We start from the raw sequence: 23,315 nt of genomic DNA on the forward strand, positions 1-23,315 counted from the left end.
GTGCATACAATATTTCTTATCGGTATTTGTGTATTCATTTGTTTATTACTAATATTTTTTGTATGTATGCCTTTGTTTACAGGGTTTGACATATCTTCATTTAACTCAAGAGCTGTAAGCAGGCAAAGTGCAGGGAAAATACAGAAATTATGCCAGTTGAACAAGATAATGGGTTGAGTGACAAGTCTGATGGAGAGGAGGAAGAGGAAGTAGAGTTAGACTACATTCACATCCCAAATTTCCCTAGTGGTCACTTAGAAGAAATAGAGGAAATACAAGATTCTACTGAACGCCCATCATCCAGTACACAAGCATCTCGGCCCTCTAGAAGATGTCTTTGGACCAGAAAAACAGAGTACACCCCTTCACCTTTACCAAATTTTATCCCTGGCAATGAGACAGCTTCAATCAACAGTGACTTGAACCCATCACAGTCAAACCCATTATGGTATTTCACACAGTTTTTCACTCCTGATTTTTTAGATATGATAGTCTATCAGTCTAATTTGTATGCTACACAAAAAGATGTGAACAAACCTCTAAACCTCACTAGGCAAGAACTTGAACAATGGATAGGTCTACTTATTCATTTCAGCATTATTGGGACTCCCCAGACACGTCTCCATTGGTCTGGTGAATTATTTGGGAGGTATAGAGAGTATACTGCTATAGTTATGAGTCGCAACAGATGGGAGACTATAAAATCCAACTTACATCTTCGGGACAACACTGATGAGGTAAACAATGATAAACTGTTCAAAGTCAGGCCAATGGTAGACCATTTGCGGAAAAAATTCCAAGACCTTCCAATGCAACAAAACCTCTGCATTGATGAACAAACGGTGCCTTTCAAGGGAAGGCATTCCATGAAACAATACATGCCCATGAAACCCAGAAAATGGGGTTTCAAGTTCTTTGTTCTTGCAGACAGTGGGGGTCTTATTCATGACTTCATACCTTACACAGGGTCAATTCAACCTGTGAATAGAGACGGTATTCTAGACCTGGGTGCATCCTCTAATATTGTCTTACACTTGGCTGAGACCATTCTAAACAATAAGAATCAAATACTTTATTTTGACAACTGGTTTATATCTTTACCACTTGTAGAACATCAGGCTGACAGAAATATATGGTGTTGTGGGACAGTCCGGGCAAATCGGCTCCCAGGCCTCAAGTTCACATTGGACACTGACATGAAGAAGAAAGGCAGAGGTACATTTGAGGAATGAAAATTATCTGGTGAGGGCAGCCAGGCAACAACAGTCAAATGGTTTGACAATAAATGTGTGACATTATTGTCTTCCTTTGCAGTGGCAATCCAGCTCACACTGCACAACGCTATGATTGAAGTCAGAGGAAAGTTGCGGAAATTCCACAGCCTAACATTGTACATTTGTACAATAAGAACATGGGAGGTGTAGACCTGGCTGACTGTCTTCTAGCACTATATAGGATCCCAGTACTTTCTAAGAAATATTATCACAGACTCATCTATCACATGGTTGACATGACTATCAATGAGGCATGGCTGGTATACCGAAGAGATTGTGAGGCCAAAAGGATTCCCCAGGAAAAAAGACATTCCCTACTGACCTTCAGGATGTCCTTGTCAGAATCACTCATCAATGCAGGGAAATATATCTCCAAGTGAGGTTGTCCATCTTCAAGTGAGAGAACTCCTCCTCCACCATCAACAAGAATTCAAAGAGTTGGCCAATTCAGGCCCCAGAATGATGTGAGACTTGATAAAGTAGGGCACTTCCCAGAGGTGAAAAATCCTCGTTTGTACTGCAAACGAGTTGGAAGTGTGAGTCGCACCAATATCAGGTGAATTAAGTGCAAAGTGAGTTTGTGTCTAAATGAGAGAAACAACTGTTTTTTACAATTCCATACTTAAGATAGTGTGAATCCCTCCCTCTCATTTCCTAGTGTAACGAGTGAGACAAACAAATACATGCACTGTATTTTTTTTCATGATAATTATTATTTTCCTCCTTTCCAACAGATTTCTCACTGAGGAGTTCAGGTGTTTTCTAAAGTATATTTTGAATAAAGGTGTTATTGATGATATTTCTACAATTTCCAGCAGGTTTTTCACTGCTAAGAACAGGTATATTATTTTTTGTAATAACCCATTTTATATATAAAGGTATTTCAATTATTTATATGCTTAAAAACAATTAATTTTCATTAACAAGGTCAAGTTATCAAAAGAAATTGTATTTAAGTTTAATATTTCAATAAGATATTCATTTTTGCTGAGATGAGCAACAGAATTGCTTTCTATATTCTAATAATGTAATAAATCTTGATAACACAATCATTAGCCAATTTCATTTCCCTCGTGACCAACATGACTAATTCGTCATGGTACTGTATTATTGCATAGATTGTAGCAATTGCCAGGAAAACTGATCTATAACATTCCTCAGGTCCATAATAGCCTAGAAACAAATGCATGATTTTTTTTTGTCCAGCCAAAATATATGTGGTCCATATAGGGTTAAGATACAGATATTGTTTTCCTTGGGACAAATTCTTTGTTGACCAGTTTTGGTGTACATTCACAATATGCTTATGCACTGTATTGGGATTGTGGTAAAGTAATGTGAGGTGATCCTCTGGAATTAAATGAAGCAGCCTTGCTGTGGATGTGCTGTGTCTTGCTCCATTACTTCTGACCCAAGGCAATGGGCAAGATGCAAGGATGACTTGTCATCCAGGAGCCAAGAAAAGAGGAACGAAGGGAGGGGTGGTGAATGAGAATGGAATGGGTGGGGATGAAATGAGTGGGAGTGGGATTATGCTTTTTGACTTTGGCTATCTCGTAAGCGGGTGAAAACACCCTTGAAATATGTATGTATGATCCATGCACATACACACTCAGATCACTAAAGAAGCACTCTACACCAGGCTATAAAATTTTATAATTCAATAAACCCCCTCAGCAAGGAAACCTACAGAGAAATTACTCCCAAGACAAGTAAGAATTGCAATAGCATGCCTATGTTCAGGTTACCACTATATTAAAACCATATCAATGCTGAGTCAGTCTGACAAAAATTCCAATTGCCCCAAATTCAACTACCTACTGAAGATACAGACCACTGCCTTACACTCACCCCTTCAGGACCATCTATACACCAAGGGCTTTTTCCCCCTTATAAGGAAGGTAGCCAAGTCAACAGGCACATACCTTCTCCTGTCCACTATCCTTTCCTCCCTTTCATCTTAGCTCCTCGTGGATGAAGAGTCATCCCTGTCTCCTGACCACTGCCCTGGGTCAGATGCAATGCAGCAAGACACAGCACATCCACAGCAAGGCCACTTCACTTATTCAGGAACTTTCTCCCCGTATATGTCCTCGTGCAGAAAAAAGAGAACATACATACATATACCAAAGGCTTTTTCCCCCCCTTATAAGGGAAGTAGCCAAAAAATAAAGGCATAAAACCACTCCTACCCATTCCATCCCCATCACACTCCACTCCCCCACCACCCTCTTCCCTCCCTCTTATCTTGGCACCTCCTGGATGATGGGTCATCCCTGCATCTTGTCCACTGCCCTGGGTCAGAAGCAGTGTCACAAGACACTCCACATCCACAGCAAGGCCGCTTCATTAAATCAGCGACCCCCCCTCCCCTCTGTCCCCTCATGCAGAAAAGGAGAAAACAGGGAGAAATCCCTTCGGGCTGCATCAAATTTTTCTCACACATACTTCTTCACCCCCCATCCATTCCACCTCATGCATCACAACATCATCCATATACAATCATTCTCCATTCACCCCTGTCTTCTGTCCTCTCCCATCCTTCCTCAACAGACATTCCCCTCTTCCCCAAAGCCCATTTTACCCCATCCATCCATCTCATCCTAGGTCGCCCCCTCATGTTCACTCCTTCCACACCTCTTTTACTAGTCTTTCCATGTGTCCAAACCATCCCAATACTCTTTCATCCACCCTATCTCCAAACTCCCTTTCCACCCCCAAACTCCCTTTCCACCCCCAAACTCCCTTTCCACCCCCATTCTCCTCTTACCTCCTCATTTCTCACTCTATCCAACCTAGTAACCCCTATCATACTTCTCAAACACCTCATCTCAAACATGTTCAAACTCCTTCTCTCTTCCTCTCTTATGTTCCATGTTTCTGCCCCATAGAGTGCTGTCAGCACAATCACTCCTTCATACAATCTCCTCTTAGCCTCCATTCCCAAAGGTCTATTTCTCATTACACCTTTTAATCCACCAAGGCATTTACTCACTCCTCTCAATCTACATTCCACCTCCACTCCTCCCTTTCCTGCCACATTTGCACCCAAGTATCTAAAACCATCCACTTCCTCCAGTCTCTCTCCCTTTTTACTCACTTCCAGTCTGCTGCCACTTTAACCCCTTGTACATCTCATCACCTTACTTTTACCCACATTTATCTTCAACTTCCTTCTTTCACACACTTTCCCAAACTCTGTCACTAACTTCCTTAATCCCTCCTCTGATCCTGCTACAAGTGCAGTGTCGTCCACAAACAACACCACTTTTCTCCATTTTCTTTAACCATCTCCTATCCCTGACCCACTACCCCATTTACCTCTCGCACCACCCCATCCATATATAAATTGAACAGCCAGGGTGACATAACACATCCCTGACGAAGTCCCACCTTTACCTCAAACCACTCACTCTCTCCATTTCTAATCCTGACACACGATCTACTACTCTCGTAAAAACTCTTGACAGCTCCTAAAAGCTTTCCTCATATCCTGTATATCTGCAATACCTCTCACAGTGCCTTCCTGTCTACCTGTCATAAGCCTTTTCCAAATCCAAAAAACATCCTTAGCTTTTCCTATAGCTTTCTCACATATCTGTCTTACTACAAAAATCTGATCTACGCAACCTCTACCTGTCCTATACCCACACTGTTCCTCACCAATTACTCCCTCTGTTCCTCTCCTATTCCTCTGAATCAGGACTCTTCTATAAGCCTTCCCAACTACACTTAACAAGCTGATCCCTCTGAAACTACTACACTCACACTTGTCCCCTTTTCCCTTGTAAAGTGGAACTATACAGGCATTCCTCCAGTCCTCTGGCACTCTACCCTCTCTTAAACAAACATTAAATAACTTCACCAGCCAGTCCACCATCACTGTACCTCCTTTTTCCAGACATTCTGCATGACATCCATCCAGACCAGGTGCCTTACCTGCTCTCATCATCTTAATAACTGCCTTCACTTCATCCTTTCTTATTTCTCCCGCATTTTCCTCACTCATCACGGTCATTTTCTTAGCACCTCCCACTGCAACCACCTTTCCCTCCCTATTCTCCTTTGAGAAGATAGGAAGAAATATCTTCAGGCTCCGTCAAAATATCATTAATACATAACCACTCCCTATTCCCCTCCCTCCCTTGCATTCACCCTTCCAGACAACAACACAAAATATTTTTATTGAGTGACTCATGGGCTGAACCAGTGGCCATACCCAGTTTCCTAGGGGCTGCAGATCCCCTGCAAGAGAGAATCAGGATATGATTGGATGACTGACCACAACCTTGTTGTCATGTTCACGGTACCGCGACCATGACGGTATCATGCTACGCACCTCCTTCGTCATGACCTACATGACGCGGTTCTATACATGGAGCAGCGTAGGTCTGGGACATGAAAGAACAACGAACCCTCTGTGCAAGGTGACCCTACGGGGTGATTTATGCGTGTGAAGGTACTCACGGGTCTGTAGTGAAGGAGTCCAGAAGAACAATGAGCCCCTTCATGTGCGGCAACCTTATGGACAAGAAGTACGCGTGAAGGTGCCAGGGGGCCGGTGGCGGAGGAGTACGAAATCAGGGCCCCTCGCCAGCCGAGGTTAAGGGGCACGCATGCCAAACCAGGCTTGGAATTAGCACCCCCCTCTTTTTTGCCACATTATATTTTTAGGGTAAGATATTGAATAGGAACTATATTGTGAGACATCTTCACACAAGAATAAAGAGGATAGTGGAATGTGTGAAGCTGGGCAAATAGAAACAGGATAATTTAGTTAGGTATATGTTGGCACCTGTGTTATGGTACTGGTGTTGTGCGGCTTGTGTATAAAAAAGGGAGCGCGGGCTCTTATAGCCATTCCCGCACCCGCACTCTGTTCTCACTGATCAATTGGTAAGAGTCACTCATATTATTTTGTTAGTAAACATTAGTGATTGCATTCCACCTTCTTTCTTTATCCCAGTGAAGTCTAAGTATCAAAACAAGGCTAAATCTCAGCCTAGGATTCTGGATTGAAGGAACTACTCGAATTCTAAGTCTCGATTTGATGTATCAACTCAAATACAGAGCCTAGACCATGACATATAAATGGGAGCAGGAGAAGGGGAAGCATAACGAGAGAGAATTCATCATGGAAGAAGGCGTGCTCTTGAGAAGATACAAGATGCCAGATAAGGTAGGAGGGGACATTATTCTACAAGTAGTCGTACCGCAAGTGATGAGGGAACAAATTGTCAGGCTAGCACATGAAACTACATGTGCCCACCTCGGGATCACCAAAACAAAACAAGCAATATCAGCTCATTTCTTCTGGCCTCGAATGTCAGAAGATGTAAAAAAAGTGGTTAGGGAGTGCTTTGTGTGTCAAGTGACTGGGAAGCCAAATGACACGCCTAAGAGAATACCCATGTACCAAGTTCCTATAATTGAGGAGCCCTTTTCCAAGGTTGTTATTGATTGTGTGGGCCCTCTCCCAAAGACTAAATCAGGGAAAACCTTCCTTCTCACCATAATGTGTCAGGCTACTCGGTATGCTGAAGCGATACCTCTCTCAAACATTAAGGCCAGGACAATTACCAAGGCCCTAATGTCTTATAGTAAGATGGGTATGCCTCGGGAAGTGCAGAATGACAGGGGCACTAATTTTTTAAGTGGGATATTCAAAGGAGCCCTGGAAGGCTTCAACATAAAACACGTAATCATCTCAGCATATCACCCCCAAAGCCAGGGAAGTCTCGAAAGGTTCCACGGAACCTTGAAACGCATGATTTGAGCCTTTGTATTAGAATTTGAGAAGGATTGCGAAGGCATAGACTTATTACTTTCTGCCTCTAGGATAACTATCCATGAAGGTCTAGGTTTTTCTCCCTTTTACTTGATGTTTTGTAGAACCCCAAGAGAACCCTTTGCTTCTCTGTATGATCAGTTATTGTCAAAGACCCCAGAAGAAGGTATCCAATATAGTAGGTTAGTGGGTACCAACTTCGAGAAGTTAAAAAAAATCAGACAAATAACTATCCAATATAGTAGGTTAGTGGGTACCAACTTCGAGAAGTTAAAAAAAATCAGACAAATAACTACGAGAAACCTTGAAGTAGCACAGGGAAACTATAAGGACTATTATGATAAGAAATCAGTTAAGAGGGAGTTAAAAGTAGGAGAATATGTGCTTGTACTGTCCCTTCAGAAAACCTCATTGCATCCAAAGTATGAGGGACCATTCAAAATACTCGAGAGAAAGGGGGGCCACAATTATGTGCTGAGAAATCCGATGAGGAGATCCGGGGTACAACAAGCACATATTAACCTTCTGAAGGAATTCAGGGGGGTAGTAGGAGAAGAGGCAATTGGTGTAATTGAGACAGAACAAGCTGATGGAAGCCTTGATTCAGATATTGAGGATCTAACTTTTTTTTATGATTTAGACATATCAGACATCAGTGAGGCATTGGAGAAATCCTTGTCGTCACTGAAGGGAGAGATGCGGGAAGAAGTCAGAGCGTTTCTATGCGAAAATGCCCAGGTATTTTCCTCATGCCCCATCGTTACCCAAGTGATCCATCACGACATCATTCTAGAAGATGGTGCCAAGCCAGTGAGGCAAACGCCATATAGATTGTCGCCCCAGAAGAAGAGGATCATGGAGGAGGAAGTTAAGCAACTCGTGGACCAAGGATTGGTGGAACCTAGCACTAGTCCCTGGGCCTCACCGGCTGTGTTGGTACCAAAACCCGGAGGTGAGTGGAGATTATGTGTAGACTATAGAAAGGTCAATGTGGTCACTCAGGTGGACCCTTATCCCCTGCCTAGAATTGATGACCTCATTGAGGAGGTTGCTGCTGCCAAATACCTATCCAAATTGGATTTGATGAAAGGATATCACCAGATCCCCCTTACAAGTAGGGCTAGGGAAATATCCGTGTTTGTTACCCCCCATGGCCATTCCCAATATAAGGTAACCCCCTTCGGAATGAAGAATAGTGGAGCCTCCTTCCAGTGCCTTGTGAATTGGCTGGTTGAGGGATTTCCGGGTGTCAAAGCGTACTCGGATGACATAATAGTGTTTTCTGATACATGGAGTGATCACTTGCACAGGTTGAGGAATTTATTTGACAGACTGGCACAAGCCCATCTTACCGTGATCATGAAGAAAAGCGCCTTTGGGAAGAGTACCATTGACTACCTGGGACACCAAGTTGGCCAAAATTGCATCACGCCATTGGAGGCCAGAGTAAAAGACGTCATGGATTTCCAGGTCCCGAAGACGAAGAGAGGCATCAGAAGATTCATGGGCATGCTAGGATTTTACCGAAGGTATTGTCCAAACCTCACAGATGTAGCTGCTCCTTTGACCCGCATGCTCTCTTGTAATCATTTCAGGTGGGATGAGGGTGCAAATGCAGCCATTGACGAGTGCAAGAAGCTTCTTTCGGATCGTCCTGTCTTGATTGCCCCTGACTATAGTAAGACCTTTTATCTTTTTTTTTATGCCAGCCAGGTAGCTGTGGGTGCCATGCTTGCTCAGGAAAGGGATGGTGTCATGAGGCCCATCTCGTTTATGTCTCAGATTCTCAAGGATTATCAAACGCGGTACTCTGCCATTGAAAAGGAAGCCCTCAGCCTTGTATTAGCTCTTAAGAAATTCCATGTGTTCCTAGATAGGAAAGTAATCATCCTTAGTGACCATAACCCATTGAAATATATCATAGAGGGAAAGACTAAAAATGATAGGTTCTCCAGGTGGGCATTAGCACTCCAAGGTTATGATTTAACCATACAACCCATTCCAGGAAAATCTAACGTGGTAGCTGATGCGTTGTCGTGTCCAGACCTCGCTTCACAGGCCTGATCATTTTTCTCCTCCGGTGGAGGGGGATATATGTCATGTTCACGGTACCGTGACCATGACGGTATCATGCTACGCACCTCCTTCGTCGTGACCTACATGACGCGGGCCTACACATGGAGCGGCGTAGGTCTGGGACGTGAAAGAACAACGAACCCTCTGTGCAAGGTGACCCTACGGGGTGATTTATGCGTGTGAAGGTACTCACGGGTCTGTAGTGAAGGAGTCCAGAAGAACAATGAGCCCCTTTATGCGTGGCGACCTTATGGAAGAGAAGTACGCGTGAAGGTGCCAGGGGGCCGGCGGCGGAGGAGTACGAAATCAGGGCCCCTCGCCAGCCGAGGTTAAGGGGCACGCATGCCAAACCCCTCTTTTTTGCCACATCATATTTTTAGGGTAGGATATTGAATAGGAACTATATTGTGAGACCTCTTCACACAAGAATAGAGAGGATAGTGGAATGTGTGAAGCTGGGCAAATAGAAACAGGATAATTTAGTTAAGTATATGTTGGCACCTGTGTTATGGCACTGGTGTTGTGCGGCTTGTGTATAAAAAAAGGGAGCGCGGGCTCTTATAGCCATTCCCGTGCCCGCACTCTGTTCTCACTGATCAATTGGTAAGAGTCACTCATATTATTTTGTTAGTAAACTTTAGTGATTGCATTCCACCTTCTTTCTTTATCCCAGTGAAGTCTAAGTATCAAAACGAGGCTAAATCTCAGCCTAGGATTCTGGATTGAAGGAACTACTCGAATTCTAAGTCTCGATTTGATGTATCAACTCAAATACAGAGCCTAGACTGTGACATTGTGAATTTCCTCCTTGTCTCTAATTGTAGGAATGTCCAGCTTGTTTGTCCAAAATATACTGTGCTACACTGAAGGCCCTCACATGGGGGGGGGGGGGCATATGCCCTGGGGCAGCACATTTAGGGGGTGACAATTCTAGTCTGGACATGCCACCCACAAGGCTGACAAAATAATTATAATAAAAAAAGGTCAAAGGAGCCCTGAATATTTTACCATAATATACAAATTTTGCATTAGAATCAACAGAATATGAAATATTTTCCCTTATCCTTTCTGCAATAGGGACATTAAATACAAATTTTAAAATCCGTTTAATTATTTCGCAAACCAATAGCTAAAACAGGCTGTAAGGGATGGTGGAGATGGGAAGTGATGATGGAGGAGGGAAGGGCGTCACTGAGAATTTTGCCCCGGGGTGGCACTTAGGCATGTAAGGGCTCTGACTACACTTTTCAGACACCACAACAAGTAAGAACAAATTCAACTGGAAAATGTATATAAACTTAGAGCAGAGTTGGATAAATGGAGATATAATGGGCAACATTTTATCACTGTCTTTCATTTTGTTAACAAAGTGGATCCTGAGGTTTTAAGACTTATCAGGTTCACAGATTAGGTTAGTGTCTTAATTTAGGTCAGGTTACATATTTCTTAGCTTTTTACATTGCAAAGTGCCACCTGTAGGTCCAACGAAGAAGACTGCCATAAAATGGCATAAGGTTGTGGCACATTTTCCAAGTATAAAGGACATCCAGGAGTTGGAACAGGTACAGAGGGTGTTCACCAGGAAGATATGCAAATCTCTAAGCTACTGGGATCAGCTGAAGAAACTAAGAGTATACTCCCTACAGAGAAGACGAGAGCACTACTGCATCATATAAACCTGGAAGAGCCTGGAAGGAGTGGTACCATGTCCATCTCCACATGAAGATGTCATCAAGAGCCAGACCCATCCCAGATTTGGTAGATTGTGTAGAACCCCTTATTTCTGTCTCGCAACAATTGAAGCAAAACACTTCAACAACTTTGCTCCCAGGCTGTTTAACTGTCTGACAAAAAAATGTAGCACAGAAGCATTCAAAAGGAGTCTTGATAATTTTCTGGAAAACATGCCAAACGAGCCTCCTATTTCACACAGCCCAAGCCCAAGGGGGGCAGCATCACAGCATAATAGACCAGCTCCAGTATATAAATGTTTAAAAGATGTATGGAGGCAGTGGACTATCAAGTTGGCTGTGGTGATTCTACTAGAAGTTCCCACAAGACAAGTAATTCACCACTATAGCATGCATCGCTTACAATGTGGTGGTGATACTTATCTTAATCAACCAAGATATCTTGGGCTCAGTCTGGAAACCAAATGTCAGCTCCAAGAAACAATCAGGTGGACAAAATAGATTTATTCAAACCAAAATTTGATAAATGGATACACAGAAATAGGGATTCATCAGCACAGCTCCAATCTTATACATTACAATTAGTCAAGTATAACTGGCTCAATATAATTAGGTAAATATACCTCCAGATGGAAGTGAGGGTGTTTTGAAGAAAGGTGGTAAAGATGTTTCTCTAGTGTCCAGTCTGCACAACCTCCATGTGCAAGTACTCAATTCCGGTCCATGCTCATTAGTGATCTATGGTATTTATGTATTCCAAAGAGAGATAAAATAATTTTATTTTACCTTAAAATAAAATGATGTTTTCATTTTTTTTTTTTTGTAATTTGATAATAATAATAATTGTTGCCCTGCACTTCACTAACCCCGCAGCCCAAGGCAATGGTTATCAGGCCCTCCTATAGATCTCTGGGAAGAAACTCTGGAATGATGTCAGTGTTGTATTGGTGTGGAACTGTTCTTATGTCACTAGCTGAAAAAAGTATGAGAAGGGGAGCAGTTGCCAGCTGTCAGTTCTCCATCAGTAAAAAAGCAAAAGAAATAAAGTTCAAGTTGATAGAGAGATCCCTGACCCAGTCCAAAGACTAAGGGTCAGGTTCTCAAGGCTATACCTGATGCAGGTGAGGAGTACTGATGTCTTTTTAAAATGCTCATCTCTGCTGTCTGTCTTGCTGGACCATAATAATTTTACTTGAGAATACCATTTTTGATTTGCTCCCTAATCCTTCCCAAACTAAACATGATAACATGCACTACCAACAATCTCTTGCATATTCATTTTAAGATATTTGAACATTTTGTGATGAATTAGATTGTTGGGTGTTTATTTTATAATATTCAATAGTCTAGGAGGGGTAGGGGTTTCCAGATGGAACCAGTTCTCTATATTGTGTACTTTATCCAATTTAAATAATTTTCATTGTAGGAATATACTACTCAAGTTAAAAGTGCAAGGTATATACACATATAAAACCTTACATACAGAAGTAAAACTTTATCATCCTTTTTCAAGTTTGGACCAGAAACCAAAGATAACCATGATTTTATCACAGAATTCTAATTTAATGATTTAGAAACCTTTTATAAGGTGACCAAAAATAAGCATTTATTCATACTGCAAATTCATGCTCTGTACTCAAAATATATATATTACCACTTAGCTGCCCAAGGCGAAACTGCAAACCTTCATGAATAAAATAAATTACTTGAATATAGAGATTTAGATCAAGTACTTAAAATCAGGCCCCAAAGAAGATTATTTAACGATAAGATACCATATCCAATCCAGTTCTTTCCTCTTGCATTTAAAAATGAAGCCATTGACCTAACAACGTTCCATACGTGACAAAGGCCCATATCGAAAGAGCGATATCCTTTGTATTAGTAGGAACACTCAGTCACCAAAACTCTTTCTTCATTAATACCCAGGGAAAAAAGGAAGTTAGCACACACTTAGACAACGACTGAAACGTTCACAAATTGTGCAACACAAGTTATTTAAATACAGTTAACTCTGACAGCAAATATGTTCCAGATAACACATTACCTATTGGATTTTAGCTACGCTACCGTACGCTTAGGGTAAACAAAGCCAGTAAAGATATTTTGCGATAGATTACTTCATATACTACACAAACTGTCGTATTAGAATCTGTAAACACGAATCTCGTCGTTCCAAAAATGTATAGTAAAACTGCATATCTTCATAACTTTATTGAATTACTGAATCCGAAGCTGCATTAGGGCATTTGTTTTCTTTAAAGACGAAAATGACTCCTAAATCGAAGAACTGAAGATATAACAGCTATCAGTCTTCGGAGCTTTACATTTTTAATGTATTCTGTTTATTTCGGTATTACGTCACGAATTATCTAGTCCAGGACCAGGGTCTGTGCTTTGGGAAAAGAACTTTAAATTTTTGTTGTTGGGAACTTCTGCCACGGCCAGGGTTCGAACCTGCACTCCGTAGCGGTTGCTAGTCGCGCGTGTTGCCATGCATGAATAAATCTCATTTGACTATGCTCCCATGTCAGCACCAAAACTGTATTGGTACAGAAGCCAAATAACTAATTCCTGAATTTACAATGGCTGTATGATTTCAAATATTTGCAAATTCACTTATATTCTTGGCCAAATCTCCTAGGTAATTCCATGCTTTCATCCCCATGTTTAAAGGAACCAATGATGGGTGCCTGCACCCATTATACTAGATAACACCTATTGTGCTAAATAGATCTTGAGGATTATCTAGGTGCTTGCCTTCAAATAATATATGCTTCAGGAGTTGCAGGACCCAATTGTAACAATTTATTGCAAAGACCAAGGGTCATCAATCTTGTTTGTGAACCAGAGTGTATATTCTTGTATCGTTTATACATGATATATAAAGATATGATCATAATTTTTAATAATTCCATGTAATTCTTTTAACCATGTTTGCTTGAACATAATGGATAGAAATGTAAATAATTTAGTTAGAATCACAATTATTTTGGCAAAACTTTTAACAATGACAAGAGAGGAAACACTACTTCAAGGGCCATACATTAAACTATATAAAAATCATAACTTTGCTAGTTGTGCATGGTGGTAATCCAAGGAACTGGTAAACATTAAGTTTTGCAAAATATAGTATATTGTGGCCGTCATCCAGTTGTTAGCAGTGGCCCATAAAGTTGACCAAATCTTGTATGGGAAATCTAGCCCTGCTCACTTTGCACAGATTTCACAACTGGATCAACTAAGCTAAGGAATGTTTTCATTACATACAACATACTTACATGCACATATCAAAAGGCCTCTTCCTCCTTATTAAGGGTTGACTAAATTCAGTGGAGGAGCCTAGGGATCCCCACTATGTATTTTACTCCATTGAAAATTCAAACTACAGAAGAACCCTGAAAGTACGCACTAAAGGGGGGACTGCTAGTCTGTTGAAGCCATTTGTCCATAGGTTCCATGAGTTGAGGTCCACAATGAAAATAAGCTTACATGCTTTTTTGTGTTATCCTCGGCAGTTGTAATTGTTATTTCAAATTATGTGCTCTTTCCATTATTTGCACTTCATGTAGGACTAGGAATTATTACATTGACTTGTATGAGTACATTTTAATCTTACTGAAAAAAAAGAGCTATGAGGCAGTTCTGTTACTACAGTTAACTTCCATCACATTTTTTAAAGTTAATATTGTACCATATTTTATCATATCTAGAAGTTTGAAAGCCTGTGGCGACATCAATAACAATGTATTAATTAAGATTTCTGATATGCCCTAGATATACTGACGTGACTGATAACTCTGCATAGGGGTAGTTCATGGTATCTCGAAGCTTGCATTGAGTTGTGATGTCAACAGCATATTACATTTTGATGATTTTGATACTGATATGGCCAAATGCTTTAAAAATTACAGAAACTATAAACTATGGCACAAATGATTTATTTATGCCAATATTAACTAAACAATATCATCAGAGTTGTTGGTAGTTGTCAGTAATTAGTACTACTATAAATGGCCATTTAAAACACAATCCTACAACCATGCCCTAAATCTTAGTATAGTATTGATATAATGTTATTATTTAAAAGTGTTCTGGAGCACCAAAAGTATCTGGTGTTGCCACACTTCCACAGGAATTTTCATATTTCAGTCAAAATCTTTATTCTCCAGAATTTGTCTGTAGTTACCAAAATACATTACTTCAATGTCTGTAGTTTCAGGGTTCTTTTGTACATGCAAAAATATACATACATACACCAATGGCTTTTTTACTCTGTAGCAATGATGCTACTGTGAGAAGAGAAAGAGGTTTGGTGATTTTACCTCCTTTATTATTAAGGTATAACTGAACTGATTTTACACATGGCCAGGAGCAGATATAATATATATATATATATATATATATATATATATATATATATATATATATACCCTGTGGATAGTCACCTACGGTGCGTACTTACACAATTGCACTGGATTAGGTTAGGTCAGTTCAAGCAGGGTTACACTAAGGAAAATACAATGACGCACTGGGCAAAAGAAAATACCAAATATAGAAATAATGAAGAACCATCAAGACTGGATTTATTCTTTATGGCAGAACCTGAAATTGTGGATAAAATTGAATACAAGACATCAATTGAGAAGAGTGACTACATATTACTAGGACTAGAACTAAAGGAAGAAATATATATGGAGAGAAATGAGAAACACAGAAAAGAGAGACCGGTATATAGTAAAACAGACATTGTGAAACTTAGGAAAGTTTTTCAAGCGAGTTGGGACAAATTTCACAATGAAAAGACACAAGTGGGAGAAAAATGGATGATGCTGATAAAAACAGGAAAAGGAATATAATAAGTGCTGGTTTAACAGAAAGTGCAGTGAGGCAAAAAAGAAGAGATAAAGCTTGAAAAAAAATGGAAAAAAGAAAAATCCTAGAAAATGTCAAATATATATCAATGAAAAGAATATGTAAAAATGTGCTGGAAATGAAAAAAAATTATGAAATAGACATAATATAAAACTGAAAAGATCAACCAAAGCTATATAGAATGTGAATGGTAAATTGAAAAACAAGCATGAAAGAGAAACTACACCAGGGGAACATGGAATACACAGAAGATAAAGAAATGGCCGAGGTCATGAGTAAACATTTCAAATCGGTTTTCACTAGAGAAAAAGTATGGCACTGGGATGAAGGGTGAGAAGTGAAATCCCTACCTATGGGAGAAATAACAGCAACATGAGCTGAAATAATGAATAAAATAACAAGCCTTGATGTCAGGAAATTGCATAGCTCAGATGGAATTGCAAACTGGATACTAAAGGAGTGTAAAGAAGAATTGGTAGGCAAAATATACAATATAATAAGTTGTTCATTTAAGGAAGGAAAAATATCAGAAGACTGGAAAAAGGCCAACATCATACCAGTATATAAAGGAGGTGACAATGAAGACCCAACAAATTACAGACTGGTTTCCCTTATAAGTACTGTAGCCAAAATTTGTGAAAAAGTTATCAAAAATAGATGGACAAAACATTTGGAAGAGAACAACATACTATACCCGACAGTTTGGATTCAGACAGGGAAGATCATGTGCCACAAATCTGATCTGCTTTTACTCAAGACTATTAGATATAATACAGGAAAGGGACAGATGGGCTGATTGTGCTTTTCTAAATCTACAAAAATCTTTTGATAAAGTGCCACATAGAAAACTGAGAACCATAGGAGGGGTACAAGGTAAACTAATGGAATGGATGGAGGATTTCCTGCATGGAAGAAAAATGAAACTAGTGCTCAGATATAAAGGTTCTACTTGGGAAGAGGTGATTAGTGGAGTTCCAATGGGATTGGTACTGGCTCCAATAATGTTTGCTATTTATGTGAATGACATGGATGAAGGTGTGGGCAGTTACATGAACTTGTTTCCTGATGATGCAAAATTGTTGAAAAAGTGAGCACTGAAATAGACTGAGTTGCTGCAGAGAGATCTGAACAAAATTTGGGAATGGAGTCAGAAGTGGGAAGTGGACTTCAGCATCAAGAAATGTAGTACAATGGAATTTGGAAAAAGTAAAAACAGGATATCAGGACAATATAAAATTGGTGAAAAAGATGTAAAGAAAGTGGGATTTGAAAAAGACCTGGGAGTAATCATCACAAAGAATATGTCCCCTGATAAACTGGTAAACAAAATTATCGGAGAAACCTACAACTTGCTGAGGTCAATAAAAGTGGCATTCACTTAATTGGATGAAGAAATGGTGAAGAAAATACTAGTCACACTGATAGGACCAAGACTGGAGTATGCAGCAACACTATGGTCATCCATTACCAAAACAGAATACAAGGAAAATTGAAAGAATCCAAAGAGCAACTACAAAGATGGCCCCCACACTTTCAGAACTGTCATATGAAGACAGTCAAAACTAGAGTTGCTGACCCTGAAACAAATAAGAGAAAGAGGAGACTTGTTGACCATCTATAGAATCATGAGAGGTACAAAGTCCTTGATAGAGAAGACAAACTAAAATCAGGCATGATAGTGGGTAACCCAAAAAAATCTACATTGGCCGGGGGTCCAGAGACAGAGCCCCGGTGGGGGTCAGGGGGCCGTGGGCCTAGGCTGAGTCCCTGGGCTGAATTGCTAGTAAACAAACGCATGCAAACTGTTCTATTGATGTTGCTATCGATATAATTTGGCCAAAATAAAATCTACCCCAGTCATCACCTAGCTATATGTACACGCTTGCACCACACTACACAGTGCTACACAAAATGAATCACTTGTAGGCCAGCACAAAATAAAATGCTTACACACAGGTACAGCTGACATACAAATTGCCCAAAACTTCACATAAACCAAAAATTATTTTTACAAGATTGTTTATTACAATCAGGAATTAATGACAAAAAATCGAGATCATTGTCTGGAAAAGAAAAAATCAGAATTCCAATTTAAATTGGAAGAATATCATGCCTATAAAATGGGATACAAGAAATACAAGAGGGCATGGAAAGAAACTCAAAAAGGACAGTTATAGAAGAGACCTGAAAAGAACAGCTTTGCCCATAGAGTGGTGGATGTATGGAACAAACTGGATGAAATGAGTGTGTGCAAAAACCATACACGAATTTAAGAACAATTATACTGCAAGATACAGAGACTGGAGATCATGAGCATGGCTTCCTTTTCCGTAAGATACAACTTGGTAAATAGGCACATCAGGTCTACCTGCATGGGCAACATAATGCCCGTTCCATGCCACGTGGTTATTGTGGTTTGTACACCCCTTACAAGGGAGGTACCTAAAGTCAAAAGGCATAAACCCACTCCCGCCCATTTCATCCCCGCACACTACTCCCATTTACCACCCCTCCCTCTCTCTTTTCTTGGTTCCTCCTGGATGATGGGTCATCCCTGTATCTCGCCCAATTGGGAGCAGTCAGTTTAGTCAGCCTAAGGCCAGCCCTGAACTCCTTTATTACCTTAGGATACAACATTAACCGGAGACAATTTTTCCAGACTGGGCTCAGGTCACTATTCCTCTCTACCAGTTGACACTTTTTCTCTACAAGTTTTCCTTAAAAGAAGAGTCAACAGCCAACAACTTCTCCCCTTCTCTAAGTTGTTTGTAAAAAATAACACAATGCTTCATAATTCAGACAGGAATGTTTCTCTTCTTAGAAACACTTATGAAGGGGACTCACTTCTGGCTACCATAGGCCTATGGATTTCTTGAGAAACTTTAGATAATATATTTATTAACTCCTGTAGTAAAAAAAAATATATATATATATATATGTATATATATATATATATATATATAAATATATATGTACAGAAATATATATATATATATATATACATATATATATATATATATATATATATATATATATATATGTATCCCCTGTTGTCTGATTTTAAAGTGTACAAGATAGCCAGTCAATAAACTTCCACTCTATTTTCTGTCAGTATTACACGTCATACTAGAATCTCTTAAGTGAAATAAAACAAAAATAAATAGAAATCATTATGAACTTTATTCATCTAATTACAAAAGAAATGTTCATTTTGCAAGATTGTGAAATATAAGTTCCACTAGATTTACAATATAAAGATGACTACTATCATCTTTCCATATCTCACCATTTCCTACACATATTGGATTATATAACGAATCAATTCTGTACATAAAGCTTCTAAATTTGCTCAACAAGTTTGAAAACAACTGGGGACTTGTCAGGAATAATATGAAAATAATTCTTGAAGAAAGGGACATCCTCTTGGTCTTGGCGATATCCATAAAACCGCTTCATAAATTTGTGATCCCAATTAGGATTTACTTTTTCTGTAGTAATCACGACAGTACCATGAGTCTTAGCATAAAGTGTTCTGTCACTCCCAATACCAACCTGAAAAAAAAAGATGAGATACAGAATAAGGAGAGCTAATAACTACCCACTGACAGAAACAACCCTACACTAATATAACAGGTGACAGTCCAAAAATTCTTTCCAGTGTTATTTATGTAATGACATAAGCATACATACATACATACATATGCCAAAGGTTTTTTCCCCCTTACAAGGAAGGTGGCCAAAAAGCAAAGGCATAAAACCCACTCCCATCTATCCCATCCCCATATACTCCACTCACATTCACCCACTCCTCCACCTCCCTCCCTCTTATCTTGGCTCCTCCTAGATGACGGGTCATCCCTGCATTTCACCCACTGCCCTGGGTCAGAAGCAGTGTCGCAAGACACAGCACATTCACAGCAAGGCCACTTCATTAAATTGGCAACCTCAACTCTTCATCCCATCATGCAGAAAAAGAGAAGACAGAGAGAGATCCCTTCGGACTGCATCAAATTATTTTTTTAACACATACTCCCTCATGCCCCATCCCCTACCAACTCCCTTTCATGCATCACAGCATCATCCATACACAACTATTCTCCAATCACACCTATCTTCGGTCTTCTGTCCTTCCTCAACATACATTCCCCTCTTTCCCAATGCCCCTTTTACCCCATCCATCCATCTCTCATCCTTGGTTGCCCCCCATGTTCACTCCTTCTACCTCCGCCTTCCACACCTCTTTTATTAATCTTTCTTCACTCATTCTTTCCATGTGTCCAAACCATTCCAATACTCTTTCATCAACCCTATCTCTCAACTCCCTTTCCATTCCCATTCTCCTCCTCACTTCCTCATTTCTCACCTACCATACAGAAACACTCGATAGAGAGGACTTGTTAAATTGGGGCAAGAGAAACACAAGAGGGCATGGAAAGAAACTCAAAAAAGATAGTTATAGAAGAATCTAAAGAATAACAGTTTTCCACACAGAGTGGTGGACACTTGAAACAAACTGGACGAAACAATAGTGTGTGCATAAACCATACACAAATTTAAGAGCAAACTAGACACTGCGAGATACAAAGGCGGGACACCACAAGCACAGCTCCCCTTCCCTTAAGATACAACTAAGTAAATACATTCAAACTCCTCCCTTATGTTCTATGTTTTTGTCCCATACAGTACTGTTGGCACAATCACTCCTTCATACAATCTCTTCTTAGCATCCATTCCTAAATGTCTATTTTTCATTACACTTTTTAGTCCTCCAAGGCCTTTACTTGTTTCTCTCGATCTACATTCTACCTCCACCTCCAATCCTCCTTTTCCTGCCACATTTGCACCCAAGTATCTAAAACTATCCACTTCCTCCAGTCTCCCTCCCTTAATACTCACTTCCAGTCTGTTCCACTTTCTCCCCTTGTACATCTCATCACCTTATATTTACCCAGATTTATCTTCAACTTCCTTCTTTCGCACACCAACCTCTGTTACTAACTTCCTCAATCCCTCCTCTGATCCTGCTACAAGCACAGTGACATCTGCAAACAACAACTGGCCTATCTCCCACTTTTCTTGATTTTCTTTAACCATCTCCAATCCTTGACCCATCAGCCTTGCATTTACCTCTCGCACCACCCCATCCATGTATAAATTGAACAGCCAAGGCAACATAACATATCCCTGGTGAAGTCCCACCTTTACCTCAAACCACTCACCCTCTCCATTTTTTATTCTAACATAAGCTCTACTACTCTTGTAAAAACTTGACTGCTCTTAACTGCCTTCCTCCTATCCCATATACTCATATCTGCAATACCTCCAACAGTGCCTTCCTGTCTACCTTGTCATAAGCCTTTTCCAAATCCCTAAAAGCCAAAAAAACATCCTTACTTTTTCCTAAAGCTTTCTCACATATCTGTCTTACCACAAAAATCTGATCCACACAACCTCTACCTGTCCTAAACCCACACTGTTCATCACTAATTACTCCCTCTGTTCCTTTCCTAATCCTCTCAATCAAAACCATCCCATAAGCCTTCCCAACTACACTTAACAAACTGATCCCTCTGAAACTGCTACACTCATACTTGTCCCCTTTTCCCTTGTAAAGTGGGACTATACATGTGCTCCTCCAGTCCTCTGGCACCCTACCTTCTCTTAAACAAACATTAAATAACCCCACCAGCCTGTCCACCATCACTGTACCTACATTTTTTAGACATTCACCCATCCAACCTTACCTGCTCTCATCATCCTAACAACTGCCATCACTTCATCTTTCCTTATTTCTCCTCCATTTTCTTCACTCATCACTCTCATTTTCTTAGTGCTACCCACTGCAACTACCTTTCCCTCCCTATCCTAATTCACATTTAGCAACTTCCTAAATTCCTCTGCCCATCTTCCTCTTATTGCTGTCTCTTCCATTATAATCTCTCCATCTGCACCTTTTACCTTTTCTTCTCTACTTGATTTGTCTCCTCTTCCTCTCCTAATTTCTTTCCAAAACACCTTTTTAATACTTTAGAATAATTCTGTTATACTCTTACCCCATTTCACATCTGCTCTCCTCTTTGCCTTCTTTATTTTATGCTTTACTTCTCTCTTCTTTGTACTTCTCATATGATTCCCTCATCCTATTTTGTAACCAAACTCTGAATGTTCACTTCTTTTCTTCTACAACTTTCTTTACTTCCTCATTCCACCACTCACTACCCTTCCTTCTATTTCCTCCCATACTCCTTGTTCCACACACCATCTTTGCACACTTTGTGACTCCCTCCTTGAACCATTCCCATTCCTCCTCCACTCCTTGTTCTACTCTATCCTTCACTCCTTCCCACTCCTCTCTCAGCTTCTTCTTGTACTCCTTCTTTTCTTTCTCATTTAAGCAGTTCATTCTAAGCACCTCCCTACCTTCTGTCCTTTTCCTCTCTCTCTATCTATCCTCCAGTCTCAACTTACCTGCCACCAAATAATGATCTGATATTCCCACACTTTCTCCCCTTAGAACATGTACATCTCTTTCTACTATTCTCCTAGTTACCACCATATATTCTATTAATGCCCTATCTACCACCTTTCTAGCCACTACCCTCTCCCATGTGTACTTATGTTTGAGTTTCTTCCTAAACACTGTATTTACTATTATCGACTCTCTCAACACATCTTCACCATCAACTCTCCACTAAAAAAAATTCCTAGAACTCTACACTTCCCAACCACTCTGTCTTTTGGTTCCCTTCCTACCCTAGCATTAAATTTTCCTATATCACTACATTGACATTTCACCCTAAACCCTCTATGCGCTCATTTAAATCTATCCTAACCGCCTCCCTTTCCTCTACACGCTTCTCTACCAGGCTCATGTGCACTTCCCGTGTAATACAACTAGGTATATACATCTCCCTTCCCAGTTTCACCTTCAGCCACATTAACCTTGAAGAAACCTCCTTCCCATCCACCACACACTTACCTATCCACTTACTAGTATATCCACCCCTTCTCTCCCTCCTCCTCTACTCCTGAGACCCTCCCAACTACATTCCCAAACTCAAACTCACCCCTCCCTTTCAACTTAGTTTCACTCAATGCCAACTCATCCATCTCCCAAACATACTGCCTATCTCTTCCCTTCTTCTCATCTGTACCACATCCATGCACATTAAAAGACCCAAACCTTAGTATGCTGACTGGCAAACTCCTCCCAGACCCTCTTATGCCTTTGCTTTTTTTAGGAATATCCCATTTGGGGCTACAGGGAGAAGGATGACTAGTCCTATCCCTGTACCATTTTGTCACCTTTTACAACTCAAGTGGAAAGTCTTCATGGCAGTATTCTTTTCCCCCACCACAGGGTTTGGCAAAATGAGAAAATGAAGCAACAAGAGTGGGGGGGACAGCATAATGGAGGGACAGTTACATACATACACATACCAAAGGCTTTTCCCCCTAACACGGGGGGGTAGCCAAAAAGAAAAAGGCATAGAAACCACTCCCACTCATTCCATTCCCTACATATTTCATTCCCCTCCACCCTCCTCCCTCCCTCTTATCTTGGCATCTCCTGGATGATAGGTCATCCCTGCATCCTGTCCACAACCCTGG

General features: G+C 40.4%; 2 protein-coding genes across 6 annotated transcripts in view; both read right to left on the reverse strand.

The window, feature by feature from the left end:
* LOC143036985 (lipid transferase CIDEA-like) overlaps window positions 1-12,911 on the reverse strand; it is a 33,735-nt gene extending 20,824 nt beyond the window's left edge. The window contains exons 1-2 of one of the 4 annotated variants that reach the window (XM_076205109.1): window positions 12,877-12,895; window positions 1,597-1,791 (exon numbers count right to left, since the gene is read on the reverse strand). The gene's annotated coding sequence lies outside the window, so the exon portion shown is untranslated. Of the gene's footprint in view, window positions 1-1,596; window positions 1,792-12,604; window positions 12,731-12,876 lie in introns of those variants that run through there. The other 3 variants (XM_076205214.1, XM_076205146.1, XM_076205283.1) reach the window with 3 other exon arrangements.
* A 5,953-nt stretch (window positions 12,912-18,864) lies between these two features.
* Window positions 18,865-23,315, reverse strand: part of mRpL27 (mitochondrial ribosomal protein L27) — a 45,644-nt gene continuing 41,193 nt past the window's right edge. For both annotated transcript variants that reach the window (XM_076205407.1, XM_076205358.1), the window contains exon 3: window positions 18,865-19,256. In XM_076205407.1, the coding sequence (XP_076061522.1) occupies window positions 19,044-19,256 (213 nt within the window). In that variant the 3' untranslated portion in view covers window positions 18,865-19,043. The remainder of the gene's footprint in view (window positions 19,257-23,315) is intronic.

Source organism: Oratosquilla oratoria, chromosome 1 (genome assembly GCF_046742065.1).
Source record: "Oratosquilla oratoria isolate Oo_2021 chromosome 1, ASM4674206v1, whole genome shotgun sequence".
Classification (NCBI taxonomy): domain Eukaryota; kingdom Metazoa; phylum Arthropoda; class Malacostraca; order Stomatopoda; family Squillidae; genus Oratosquilla; species Oratosquilla oratoria.